Source organism: Herpailurus yagouaroundi, unplaced genomic scaffold, assembly GCF_014898765.1.
Source record: "Herpailurus yagouaroundi ecotype Mexico unplaced genomic scaffold, PumYag 159, whole genome shotgun sequence".
NCBI lineage: Eukaryota > Metazoa > Chordata > Mammalia > Carnivora > Felidae > Herpailurus > Herpailurus yagouaroundi.
In genome coordinates, this window is record NW_024412400.1 from 5,225,242 (window position 1) to 5,238,427 (window position 13,186).

Here is a 13,186-nt window from a genome sequence, read left to right on the forward strand (position 1 = left end):
CCGTGCCCTCTGCCCCTTCCGGAACTCGAGTTACATATTATCCTCCATGTTGCATAAGCTGTTCCCCATAGTTTTCATCTCTTTGTCTCTCTATGCTGCATTCTGGATAATTTATTTACACCTACATTCCAGTTAATTACCTTGCCAGCTTTGTCTAATCTGTTGTGAAGTCCGTCTTGATTTTTAATTTCAATTATTATATTTTTCATTTTTAGAAATTTGAGTTCTTTTGGAAATCTTGATCATTTCTGATAGTCTCCTGCTACTTATTCATTATTTTAATCCCTCTTAAGTATACTGAACATACATATTTTCTCTTTTCTGCTGGTATTTCCAGTCTCTGAGCCTTTGCAGAGGTCATGCGGTTTCTTCTGGATTCTAATTCTTGGTGCATTCTTTGTGTGTTTTGTAATTTTTTGACTGCTAGTTCCTGGTATTTTATCTGTGGGGGATTATTTGAAGCCTGGATTGAAACGGAGAGTTTGCATTTGATTCTATCAGGGACCTGGAGGAACAGTCAGCCCCGAATCACGTCAAGCTATAATCTCCATACAAGGTTTTAGGCGACGCGCTCATTGGGGTTATAGATTCTCAGGGCTGTAATGTTTTTCTTTGCTCCCAACACCCAGACTTGAGGTGGGTAGAGTTTTGCCCACTGCCCTGGGAGGGCACGGGACACAGTATTTCTTCTCTTTGGCTGGAAGGTGCAGCTTCACGTGCCAGGGAAGAGGTCTCCTGTGAGCCTCCCCATTTCAAACCAGTCCTAGATTTTTATTTTTCTTTTTCTCCCCGTCAGAGCCTGCAAAGTCTAGCAGTCGTGATTCCTGAGCTTCCTCTGGTGCCTTTGGGTGAACCTGGCTTCACGCCTCACAGTACTTCTCTGGCTCCTTGCTTTGCCTTAGGTTGTGATCTTCGAGTATTCCTTCGTCCTTGGGCAGCTTTGTGTTGCGTCATCGTCTCTAGTCCTGGTGCTTGGTGTGTTGGGCTGCAGAGGGTCAGATGTCATTACGTAACCTGCTTTTTGTCTTCCAGCTCTCCGAGAGATGTTGCACAACCACTCCTTCGTGGGCTGCGTGAATCCTCAGTGGGCCTTGGCACAGCATCAGACCAAGCTGTACCTTCTCAACACCACCAAACTTAGGTAAATGAGTGAGTGTGTGAGGAAAGCAGGGCCGCTACAAGGAAGGTCTTGCAGGCACAGGCACAAAAGGCATGAGGTGTTTGGAAAGGTCCAGGCGGATAATGGTTTCAAATCCAGGCTCAGCCATTTACCGTTTATGTGACCGGGGACAAGGTACTTTCCTAAACTGTGTCTCAGATTTCCCATCTGCAAATTTGGAAATCACTACTTGCAGGGTTTTGTGAGGATAGGAAATGACAGGAGAAGCCTAATGTTTGGAAGCTTCTTGGAGCTCAGTAAATGTTGGCCCCGGTGAACCAGGTGTTTAGGGCTCGGTGCTGGTGAATTCTAGCATCTGCTGTGTGCAGCGGGGTACTGTGGGACGCAAGAGAGAGAAGACCTGAGGCCCCCTTTCCTCCTCCGCGAGCACAGCCGAGGCTTACCCTCGCCACCACACCCGCCTGTGGGGCTGACGAGCACAGAAAGGTGATCACAGCAGTGCCATTTGCTCTGCATGTGGCCGGCAACATTTCTGTTGATTGTTTCCACAGAGCTTGGTGGGTGAGCTCCTAGTGAGTCTAGAAGCTGTATTAAGTATCTCCTCGAGTAGGCGGCACAGAGGGGAGGGTGCTGCCGCCCTACATCTACGAGACCTCGCTTGTCCCCGTGGGGCCCCTGCCCACTGAGCCCCGCGGTTGCCTCAGCCTCTGGAGCCTGTGAGCGGGGCGGCCACTGGACGTCGCTTGGGGGCGGCACACAGGTGAAGACCAATTTGATCTCCCTCACCTAGAAACTGCCCTCGTGCAGCCGACTGTTGGCTCGTACATCTCTGGCTAAGAACTCACTCCTCCTACGCCCTTTTGGTGCGGCTCTGTCCAAGGTCCACGGTCTTTGCTTTGAGGATCCTTTGGCTTGTCCCGTGAGCGGTCTCTTACTAATGTGCTAGGAATTCGCCTGCCCTTCTTCCTGCTTTTCCAGCATGTGTGAGTGCATTTCCAAGGCTCCATCCAAATCACGGTCGTGGTCAGGGTCTTTCACTTCACAAACAGAAATCCAGGCCAGTCCTAGAATTTCAGCTAGTAATGAATGTGAATGGTTTCCCCGATTGAGAACCAGGTTCAGCGTGCAGTGTCTGGGTTCAGCTCCTTCCTTTTCCACCTTATTAACTCTGACCTGGGACAAGTCAGGTACTTACTGGGTGCCTCGGTTTCCCCACTAGAATGCGAGTGTACTGGATGCTTTGTCTACTTTGACTGATAATGAAAAGAAGTCTTTAAACAGCCCCGTGTGGTTCGGATTGCTTAAGAACTATAAAGTGCCATTTATTTCAGTGCTGTGTTGTGTAAGGGGTTCAGTGTATTGTGTACTTTTCCGCTGCTTCTGGAATGTTGCCAGCCAGCGCATCATCCTACACCATACACCAGGGTGGTCTAATTCTGCCTTGTGTCCACTGGTGATTATTTAGCAACTCTCCTACCCTCCCTATTCACTCCACACCATTTTTAATGGTGAATTGTTAAAAAAAAAAAAAAAAAAAAGTGGTTTATAGGATTCGTTGTAAGTGGGGAAAAGGTAAGCAAACAGAAATCCCTTAAATTTCACCTACAGGGCATTCAAGCGCCTCTTGCAGCACCAGGGGGTGGGGACAGAGCATGGGTGACTTAGTCTTAGTGCTCTAAGCTGCATGTGGAGGCCAGAGAGCCAAAGCCGTGGCTGGAGCACGCAGTGGGCCCGGCACTGTGGAGGGGGAGGAGGTCACCGTGGACCGCCGAGAAGGCTCCACAGCAAGGCGGAAGCGTCCCTTTGACCCATCCGTGTTTCAGGGGTTATTTCTCCCCTTTGTTCTGGCTGCTTGGCTCTCAAGCATGGATTCAGCCTTTCCTTAAAGTCACTTCATTTTCATTTTCAGTGAAGAACTGTTCTACCAGATACTCATTTATGATTTTGCCAATTTTGGTGTTCTGAGGCTGTCGGTAAGTTTATTTCCTGCTTCTCACTTCTGAAAGTTCCAACAGCTGGTCATTTCTGAAAATAATAGCTCTACCCTAATATCTGATTTGCAGGATGTTAGATTTTTCTAACTATGCTTAGGACGGTGTCTATGTTGTATGATTTGTAGACGGAAGTGTCTTTAGTTATAACAGTTTTATACAAAGCAGAACAATCATTTGGTAGCCAAGCTTAAACGCGTGTTTGTTGTTATATAAGTTAATACATATCTACTTAAGAAAACTTGTAAAGAGATAAAAATAGAAATAAACATCCTCTAAGGCCCATCACCCAAGTACAACCAGCCCCAGCTGACAATATCAGGTCATTTCTTGCAAGACTTTTTCATTGCTTAATTTTAATTTAGAATTAAAATACTACTATTTATCTATGTAGGTTTATGTCTTCTTTTTAGGGGTGACAAACTCTACAAAAAAAGCCTTCTGGGATTTTTCTTGGGAGTATCTTTAATTTACAGATCAATTTGGGGAGGAAGTCTTTTGTTAGACTTATCCCTTAGCATCTCACACACTTCAACACAATTATAGATGCCATGTTAAAAATCTTCCAATTGTTTGTTGCTAGTACATAGAAACACAGGTGTTTTCGTGTGTTGATCTTGTACTTTGCAATCTTGACAAACTCACTTAGGAGTCCTAGTAGCTTTCTTACAGATTCCATCAGTTACTACGTGGCCTCTGTATGAATAAAGGCACTTTTATTTTTCCTGTCCAGTCTGGATGGCTTTTCTTTTTCTTCCCTGACTGCACTGGCTAGACCCTTAGTACAATGTTGAATACAAGTGGTGAGCATGGAAATCCTTCTCTTGTTCCTGATCTTAGGGCCAGACACATTCAGCTTTCAGAATCAAGTATGCTTTCTGCTGTACGAAGAGATGAGATGTCCCTTGTGAGGTTGAGGAAGTTCCCTTCTGTTCTTGCTTGCGTAGAGTTTTTATTCAGGAATGGATATTGAGTTTTTTCAAATGTTTTTTCTGCACCTGTTAAGATGATTGCATGGTGTTCTTTTTTAATTTATTAACATAATGAATTACATTGGTTTTCATGTTAAAAACCAACCTTGAAATCCTGGAATGAACGCTGCCTGTACATGATGTATTATTCTTTTTATATGTTATTGAAATAGATTTATTTTATTTTTTTAATTTTTTTAATGAAACTTATTGTCAAATTGGTTTCCATACAACACCCAGTGCTCATCCCCAAAAAATGCCCTCTTCAGTACCCATCACCCACCCACCCCTCCCTCCCACCCCCCATCAACCCTCAGTTTGTTCTCAGTTTTTAAATCTCTTCTGCTTTGGCTCTCTCCCACTCTAACCTCTTTTTCTTTTTTTCCCTCCCCCTCCCCCATGGGTTTCCGTTAAGTTTCACATAAGAGTGAAAACATATGGTATCTGTCTTTTCTCTGTATGGTTTATGAAATAGATTTTCTAGAATTTTGTTTACAATTGTTACATATATATTCATGAATGATACTGGTTTTTATTTTTGTTGTAGTCTTTGTCTGGTTTTGGTATCAGCATAATACTGGTTTCATAGAATGAATTGGGGGGGGGGCATCCCTTCTGTGTAGAATTGGTGTTTATTCCTTAAATGTCTAGTAAAATTCAGTGAGGCCACCTGTGCCTAGAGATTTCCTCATGGGAAGGTTTTAGCTACAAATTCAATTTCTTTCATAGATAACTATTAGGTTGTCTTTTGCTTCTTGACTGAGCTTTGGTTTTTGTTTCTTTTAAGGAATTTGTCCATTGAAGTTTTCAAACTTAGTGGTATGAAGTTTTTCATAGTATTTTTTCTAATTCTTTAAAAAAAAAAATTTTTTTTATTCTTTATTTATTTTTGAGAGAGAGACAGTGAGATAGAGTATGAGTGGGGGAGGAACAGAGAGAGAGGGAGACATAGAATCCGAAGTGGGATCCAAGCTCTGAGCTGTCATCACAGAGCCCAACGCGGGGCTTGAACTCACAGGCCGTGAGATCATGACCTGAGCTGAGGTCGGACGCTTACCCGACCGAGCCACCCAGGTGCCCCTTTTGTAATTCTTTTAATGTGTAGATCCTCTCTCATTCCTAATACTGGGAATGTATGTCCTCTCGTTTTAACCTAATCAGTGTGGCTAGAAGTTTATCAATAGTATTGATCTCAAAGAACTGACTTTTGGTTTCATTGAGTTTTCTCTATTGTTTCCCAGTTTTCTATTTCACTGGTATGTACTCTGATCCTTATTATTTCCTTTCTACTTATTTTGGGTTTAATTTGCTCTTCTGTTTCAAATTTCCCAAGGTGGAAGCTGAGGTCACTGATTTGACATCTTCTTTCCTAATGTAGGTGTTCAAGTGCCAATAAATTTCCTCTGTGTGCTGCTTTAGCTGCCTTCCACAACTTTTGACAAGTCATTTTCGTTTTCATCCTGTTCAAAATATTTTATTTCCCTTTTGGTTTCTTCTTTGACCCACAGGTTATTTAGAAGTATGTTGTTTCCAGTGACTTGGAGATTTTCCAGTGACTTGATATCTGTTATTGATTTCTAATTTGATTCCATTTTGGTCAGAGAACATACTTGAATCCTTTTACATTACTGAGACTTGTCTTATGGCCCAGAGTCTGGTCTGTGCTGATCCGTGCACACTTGAAAGGAATTTGTATTTTGGTCTCGTTGAGTAGAGTGTTCTAGGAATGGCAAGCATAGCAGGTTGACAGTGATGATCAGATCTTATGGATCCTGATTTTCTGTCTACTTGTTCCAGTTTATTTTTTAAAAAGGGTGGTATTGAAACCTCTGACTGTCATTGTGAACTTGTCTTTTTCTCTTTCCATTAGTTTGGTCCTTCGTAGACTTTAAAGCTGTTACTGAGTGTGTAAACGTTTAGAATCGTCAGGTCCTTTCATCAACTCCTCCATTATGAAAATTACTAACGATGTTGTGTAGGTTCCTAACATGCAAAAAAGTAAGATGTATGGCCACGGTAATGACAGAAGGGGAGAAATGAAAGACAATTTAGGCATCTTATTTTTAACCGTGTATTTCAGTCTTCCTAATCCGATGATTTACCTGGAATGTCATCCAACTTATTCACCCTCCCCCGTCGCTTTAGTTGTCAGTGAGGCAGTAGAACTATGAAAGCAAGTGGAGTTCTTAGGCCTACACAGAAGGCAGGTGCCTCCACAGGGCCTCACCCTGCCCTGTTCAGCAGGCTGTCACCTCTCTGTTGAAATGGCCATCAGTGAGGAGGAGCGAGGTTTCCTTGTGGATTTCCGGGTGTTTTCTTTGTGGGAGATGGAGAATGAGTGTTAGATTTGGGGTTTCTCCCGTCGTCACGATCATGGTTTTGTGGTTGTTCACACAGCCACACCTCGTCTTCGTTCTGCACCTCGCTGCGCTTCACAGACATCGCATTTTTACCAAGGGGAGGTCTGTGGCAACTGTGCAGAGCAAGTCTGGTGGCACCGTCTTTCCAGCAGCATGTGCTCACTCCGTGTCTCTGTCAGTTTGGTGATTCTCACAGCATTTCAGACTTTTTTGTTGTTATCCTATTTGTGCACAACACAAACTGATCAGTGATTATAACTCACTGGAAACTCAGATGATGGCTAGCATTTTTTAGCAATAAATTTAGCTAAGGTATGTACGTTGTTTTTTTTTTTTTAATTTTTTTTTCAACATTTATTTATTTTTGGGACAGAGAGAGACAGAGCATGAACGGGGGAGGGGCAGAGAGAGAGGGAGACACAGAATCGGAAACAGGCTCCAGGCTCTGAGCCATCAGCCCAGAGCCCGACGCGGGGCTCGAACTCACGGACCGCGAGATCGTGACCTGGCTGAAGTCGGACGCTTAACCGACTGTGCCACCCAGGCGCCCCTGTATGTTGTTTTTTAAGACACAGTGCTGTTTCACGTGTAACAGACGTGTAAATGGAACCTTTATATGCACTGGGAAACCAAAAAATTCATTTTACTCCCTTTATCGTGGTCTGGAAGCAAATCCACAGCACCTCCGAGGCACGTACAGCCGTGCTGGTCTCACGGGAGGGAATTCAGGCGCCACCGGGTTGCACGGTTAACGCTTCTCCCTTCTAGGAGCCAGCGCCGCTCTTTGACCTGGCCATGCTCGCCTTAGACAGTCCCGAGAGTGGCTGGACAGAGGAGGATGGCCCCAAAGAAGGACTTGCTGAGTACATTGTTGAGTTTCTAAAGAAGAAGGCTGAGATGCTTGCGGACTATTTCTCCTTGGAGATCGATGAGGTGTGTATTCTTCACGTAAGAGTCCAGTTCTGCAGTTGGTCCAAGATCAGGATGAAAAGGCTGCCCACCCCAGCACGGAGCATATATGTTCACATCTTCACTCCCAGCTTGCATTTCTGGGTTACACAACCGGTTTCTTACTCTTTCATGCCCATTTCTGTTCCCAGAGTGAAGGACTCATGTGAGGGAGAGCTGAATCCCACGGTCCCGCAGGCCACAGATTATGCCAGGCCACTTGCCTTCCTTGTTTCTTCATCTTATTCGTTTAACCTTTGGGGCTTTCCGTCTCCAAGTGTTGTTCAGTTGGTGAGCATATAGAAAGAAATAGTTGTTCTGGCTCATGTCAATACAGAAAGCTCGCTTTAAGTGCTTTGCCCTCCTGCCCCCAGGGCGCGGCCCAGTCGGGCACCTGGCCACCCAGAGTGCAGGGGGGAGGACAGGACCCGGAGGAAGCAGCGGGAAACTGAACTTGATTAACTGTAACCGTGTTATTTCTCGTCCCCTTGTCTTGGTTGGCCTCTCTTCCGAAAACGAGCAGGAAGGGAACCTGATTGGATTACCCCTGCTGATCGACAACTACGTGCCCCCTTTGGAGGGCCTGCCTCTCTTCATTCTTCGACTAGCCACCGAGGCAAGTGACCAAGCCGACCCCAGGTGTGTGGGCCGGAGGGAGAGGGCACAGGGCCACACCTTCGTCTAGAAGGATGATGAAGAGGGTAGAACAGCCCAAGGCCCCCTTCCCCCGCCTCCCCGGGCAGTACTCGGCAGTTACGCTGTAGATTTAACACCTAAGAAGCAACATTTGAAAAGCTTTAAGTGGTGTGCAGTCTCCACTTGGAAATGAAAGGTGTTTTTTAAAGCCAGTACATACGTTGAGGTGTCGAATTCTCTTTGGACCAGGTGAACTGGGATGAAGAAAAGGAATGTTTTGAAAGCCTCAGCAAAGAGTGTGCTATGTTTTACTCCATTCGGAAGCAGTATGTATGTGAGGAGTCGACCCTCTCAAGCCAGCAGGTACTGTGGTGATAATGCCCATCAGCACCCGGGACGGGCACGGGCCCTCACACCACCTTTAGGAGATGAAACTGGCCGTCCCCGAGTTCCTAGGATTTCACTGCACGGGAGGGTTGGACACGGCGGTCAGCTTTTATTCGTGAGTTTTGCTTCCTTCTGCTGGTCTGGAACGGTGTCGCCGTCAAACGGAAGGACGCAGGCCATCCCGAGGAGACATGGGAGGCTGTCTCCATCGTTAGCCCGTCGTGTGTCGCCTCCGCCTTCCGGTCCCACGTCAGCCTCCCCGCGCTTGCCCGGCTCTGGCAGCCTTGTGCATCCGACTGCTGCTCTGCTGGGAAAGCAGGGCTGTACTGGGGCGGCGTCCCTGGCCCTTCTTACGGGTGGGCTCGGCTGGACACACAAGGGCCTGGGTGAATGCCCTGCTTACTGCTGCCATCCAGACGTCATCGTCAGGATCAGACATTATGTTAGAGCCCGCTACAGTAAACTTCCTCCCAAATGGAAACAAAGTTTCCATGCGAGCAAGTCTCTTCCCCGCGGCTCCTCTCTCACGTTCAGGCCTGTAGGCTCCCTGAGAGGCTGGCCAAAGAGGATGTGTCACCAGCACTGGCTAGAAAGCCCGTTGTAACCAGCAAGACTTCCCGGGCCCAGTACACGTCAGCCAGGAAACCATGCGCACCGGGATGTGAGCAGGGTGAACGGGAGGTTTGTGACATCTAACGTGTCTCTTCCAGAGTGACGCGCCCGGCTCCTCAGCAAACCCCTGGAAGTGGACTGTGGAACACATCGTCTATAAAGCCTTCCGCTCACACCTTCTGCCTCCTGAACGTTTCACGGAAGATGGAAATATCCTACAGCTTGCCAACCTGCCCGATCTATACAAAGTCTTCGAGAGATGTTAAGCACCGTCACTCTTGGACTCGGGGGTGTGCGGTTCCTGCACGGTGTCCTGATGAGGGTAGGTCTTATGGCTGAAGACTCCCATCTGCCTTCTGACCCGTAGCATTCTTTCACCCTTGGTGGACTGACCAGAAATAAATTGTCAGACACATCCTAACATGATTCCTTTTTTTTTTTTTTTCTTTTAACGTTTATTTATTTTCGAGACAGAGACAGAGCATGAACGGGGGAGGGCCAGAGAGAGAGGGAGACGCAGAATCCGAAGCAGGCTCCAGGCTCTGAGCTGTCGGCACAGAGCCCGACGCGGGGCTAGAACTCACGGACCACGAGATCACAACCTGAGCCGAAGTCGGACGCTTAACCGACTGAGCCACCTAGGCGCCCGATTCCTTATTAATACTTGAGGGGCTCAGTCGGTTGAGCCTCCAACTTTGGCTCAGGTCATGATCTTCGCGGTTCGTGAATTCCAGCCCCGCACTGGGCTCTGTACTGACAGCTTGGAGCCTGGAGCCTGCTTCCGATTCTGTGTCTCCCTCTCTCTCTGCCCCTCCCCTGCTCGTGCTCTGTCAAAAATAAATAAATGTTAAGAATTACACTTGAAAGGTTCTGGATCCATTTTTACCTATAATATACCTGGCTGTGTTAAAAAAAAATCCGAAGTAGTTTGAAAGCCCTCTGGGCATCTCGTAATTCTAAAAATGCCCCGAAGATTTTGCAGTTCTTGCTCTGGTTTGAGTCTTTGTGTATTCTGGTAAATTTCTAATACTGGGTGATGCAAATTAATGTTGGCCCACGTGCCTTTTAAAACAGGTCCTGGGGCACCAGGGTGGTTCAGTCGGTTAAGCCCCAAAACTAGAGTCCTGAACTAGAAGAGGCTCTGGTGACACGGAGTATGGAGAAAGGTGAGTCGAGGATCTGTTAGCACCCTCAGTAACCTAAGCTCATTAGTTTATTCGTAATGAAAAAACCTTGAGAGAAGACAGAAGTCCTTATGGAATCTGTAACTGGTGAACGTTTTAAACCAGCCTCCTTCGTTAAGGGATGTGAACACTACCAGCTTAAGTTCTCATTATTCTGACCCGAAGGATGACGTAAAAATACAAACCCGAGCCGTATGTGCCACTACCGTCAGATGCCTTTAATACTAGCCTGGTTCACAGAAATGTGCAGTGTGCACGGGAAGAACGCCTACAGTTTTGAGGTAAAATCCAGATGACAAGACTCAGTAAAGAACGTTCCATGGAAAGAACAGGGAACCGTCCCTTAAGAAAAAGTGGAACCATTCCCTTTGGAAGAGACAAATCTGTTGTATCACAAAAGAAGCAGGATCAGGTTCTACCACGTAGAACTTCCAAAAAGTTGACAGGGCGTCTCAGCAGCGGCCCTCCGGGAGCCCAGCGGGGCGAGGAGGGGTCACCTCACGGTGTGCTGGCTCCAGCTGTGGGCCCCCACCCCTCCTACCCCGGGTCCCACTACTACGGCTGCGAAAGAAATATGTAGGAAATCCCCCCGGACTCACGACACCGGTTCCATATTTTAAAAACAAAAGGCTAACTGCTCTGAAGAGGGTAATTCGCAGAGATTTTCTTCACATCCGAGTTAGCTTCAGGATGTAATTCCAAGTCTAACTTTGTTATCTTACGTGCCCTGGACTGACTGATTAGACTTCTCGCGGTATTTGTTACGAACATGCAACCACCATCTCCACAAACACCTTGATTCTGAGGGCAGACGAGAATCACGGATCCTGCAAAATGGCCCCATGATAAATGCCTCAAACTGGGTACGTTTAAAGACGCGACTGAAGTTCTTAAAAAGCTGTATATTCCAGATTATTTTCCGTGAGGAGGAGGAGGAGAAGAGGGGCAGCGTAAGAGGGACGTGGCTGCCCCGATGTGTTGAAAGGCTCCCGTAACAAAATGAATGTGTCAGGAGCCAGCTGTGGTCAGCAAGAGGGTGTGTTTAATAGGGTCTTGGGCCGACTTCTCCCCCCACCGCACCCCCCCGCCGGGCTCGTCTGAGGTTTCATTCCACAAATCAGCAGCAGATGAGATACTTTACACGAGATACAGCACAGGCGATGTTGACGACAAAGGGCCCTACTCTTACCTTAAGAGCGTCAGGCTTTGGACTTCCCCGGCCACATGCAATAAAGCAAGTTTTCTATACACTCCCCGTATCCGTATTTTTTCTAACATTTTCTTATATAAATTTAAATATTTTACAAAAAAAGGCTTCTTCCTCCAAACATAGAAATTTGAGTGAAACATACATTCCCCACGTGTGAACCTGTTTCTTCACTAAAATATAAATGCTATCTGATACGAAGGGTAAGTGTCTTTGACCGCTGGAGAGGACTGAAGTCTGGATTGCACCGTGGAGAAGGCACTTGTGTTTCCCGAGGTCTCCAGCCAAGTATCTCACGGGGCGCTCACAGAACCGCCGTCCTCTCGCCGTGACGAGAGCCCCGTCACGGAGGCCGCTGGGGGAAATGGTGAGTAAACTCGATTCTACAATTATGGAAATAAAAAGTAAAACCAGCACAGACCAGTTCTTAGTCTAGAATCAAATTACAACGAAATCCAAAGCGTGCGTTCATGAAGATTCAAACCTGTTTCATTCTCTCATAAATTATAAAATACAAAGGTGGCTATTTTACTGACAAGACTCAAACAGTACAGAAGGGGGTTTGTGTCAATGGACAGAAAGTCCCTCTGGGCGGGACCCCGGGCGCGGCTCCCGGGCGGAGGGGCGCCTCCTACTGCTGGGCCAGAAGTGCTGTCCTGTTGGCCTTCATCTTTTCCAGCCGCTTGGCCAGGTGGCTGTTGGTCATCTCCACCTCCTCGATCTTGTCCAGTGCCGTTCGTAACTGCGGACAGGGAGAGCCCGGTCACTTGACACGGTCACACACAAAACCCGGTGCCACTTCAATGCCCCTGTCTGCGAGACGGGACCCGCTGGCGGCGCACAGAAAGGACAGACATACAGCAGGTGGAGGAAAAGACCGGTGCTAAAACAAAAGGGAAACCTCTCCTCTTCCTTAGTCTCGAACTGACCGAAACATACAAGTAAATAAATGGCAGTCACCGTGCAGGTCAAAACCCACCACGGAACAGGGAGAGACCCACCGCTGTTCCCTTAGGACTGGACCCAGGATTCAACTCGTGACGCCGCGAAGGATCTTTACGTTTTAGGAACGTGAGCGCGCAAAAGCAGGTACCTCTCGCTGTAGCTTCCTCTTCTCCGCCTTCAGTTCATCTTCCACTTTCTCCGCATTCTCGGCGGCGGTCTTATACCTCAGCACCTGGCCCTCGAGTCGGCTGACCTGTCAACAAGAGAACACGGGCCTCTGCTGACGGGCACCGGGAGCCCTTTGCTTGCAGCCACCATGGAAACGCAGCGTCATTACAAATCCCAAGTTGTCCCCTCACGGTGAGTCACAGGGCCTCTCAGAACCCAGCGGCTATTTATAGACGAGGAAGTGTCCCCTGAGAGGATTACAGCCGGACAGTCAACATAGGGCCAATTTCTCACGTCAGGTTTACGATGGACATATTAAGTGCCAAAGTAACACTGCAGGATCAGACACACTAATGGAAAAGCTTTTAGACTTCTTGAAACGTAGAATAAGGGATTTTCAAACTAAGAGACTTCCTGAGGTCCCCTGAAATATCTGGAAAAAGCAGAATTACAGCTACGGTTTTCTACGTTTTCAATAGCGAACGGAAGGCTGAAGTGCCCTTCGGGGTCTCTCCTGCTGGCTTTCTTCTTTACTGCAGAGCTTCGACAGAGATCCAACTGCAGAGACACCCAACCCAAAGAAACCTAGGTACTCCTGGAGTCGGCCACTTAGATGTTGCAAAGGGACTTTAAATCTCTTGCCACCATACTGAGAAG

General features: G+C 47.1%; 2 protein-coding genes across 29 annotated transcripts in view; one reads left to right on the plus strand and one right to left on the minus strand.

Annotated features, from left to right (window-relative positions):
* Nucleotides 1-13,186, plus strand: part of MLH1 (mutL homolog 1) — a 48,565-nt gene that overhangs the window by 34,682 nt on the left and 697 nt on the right. For 3 of the 7 annotated variants that reach the window (XM_040479732.1, XM_040479730.1, XM_040479733.1), the window contains 6 exons: nt 1,033-1,141; nt 3,030-3,093; nt 7,211-7,375; nt 7,914-8,006; nt 8,276-8,389; nt 9,124-9,446. In XM_040479732.1, the coding sequence (XP_040335666.1) occupies nt 1,033-1,141; nt 3,030-3,093; nt 7,211-7,375; nt 7,914-8,006; nt 8,276-8,389; nt 9,124-9,291 (713 nt within the window). In that variant the 3' untranslated portion in view covers nt 9,292-9,446. Of the gene's footprint in view, nt 1-1,032; nt 1,142-3,029; nt 3,094-7,210; nt 7,376-7,913; nt 8,007-8,275; nt 8,390-9,123; nt 9,447-10,374 lie in introns of those variants that run through there. The other 4 variants (XR_005791916.1, XR_005791917.1, XR_005791914.1 and 1 more) reach the window with 3 other exon arrangements.
* Nucleotides 11,230-13,186, minus strand: part of LRRFIP2 (LRR binding FLII interacting protein 2) — a 105,714-nt gene continuing 103,757 nt past the window's right edge. For all 22 annotated transcript variants that reach the window (XM_040479741.1, XM_040479747.1, XM_040479739.1 and 19 more), the window contains 2 exons: nt 12,510-12,614; nt 11,230-12,158 (listed from right to left, as the gene is read on the minus strand). In XM_040479741.1, the coding sequence (XP_040335675.1) occupies nt 12,048-12,158; nt 12,510-12,614 (216 nt within the window). In that variant the 3' untranslated portion in view covers nt 11,230-12,047. The remainder of the gene's footprint in view (nt 12,159-12,509; nt 12,615-13,186) is intronic.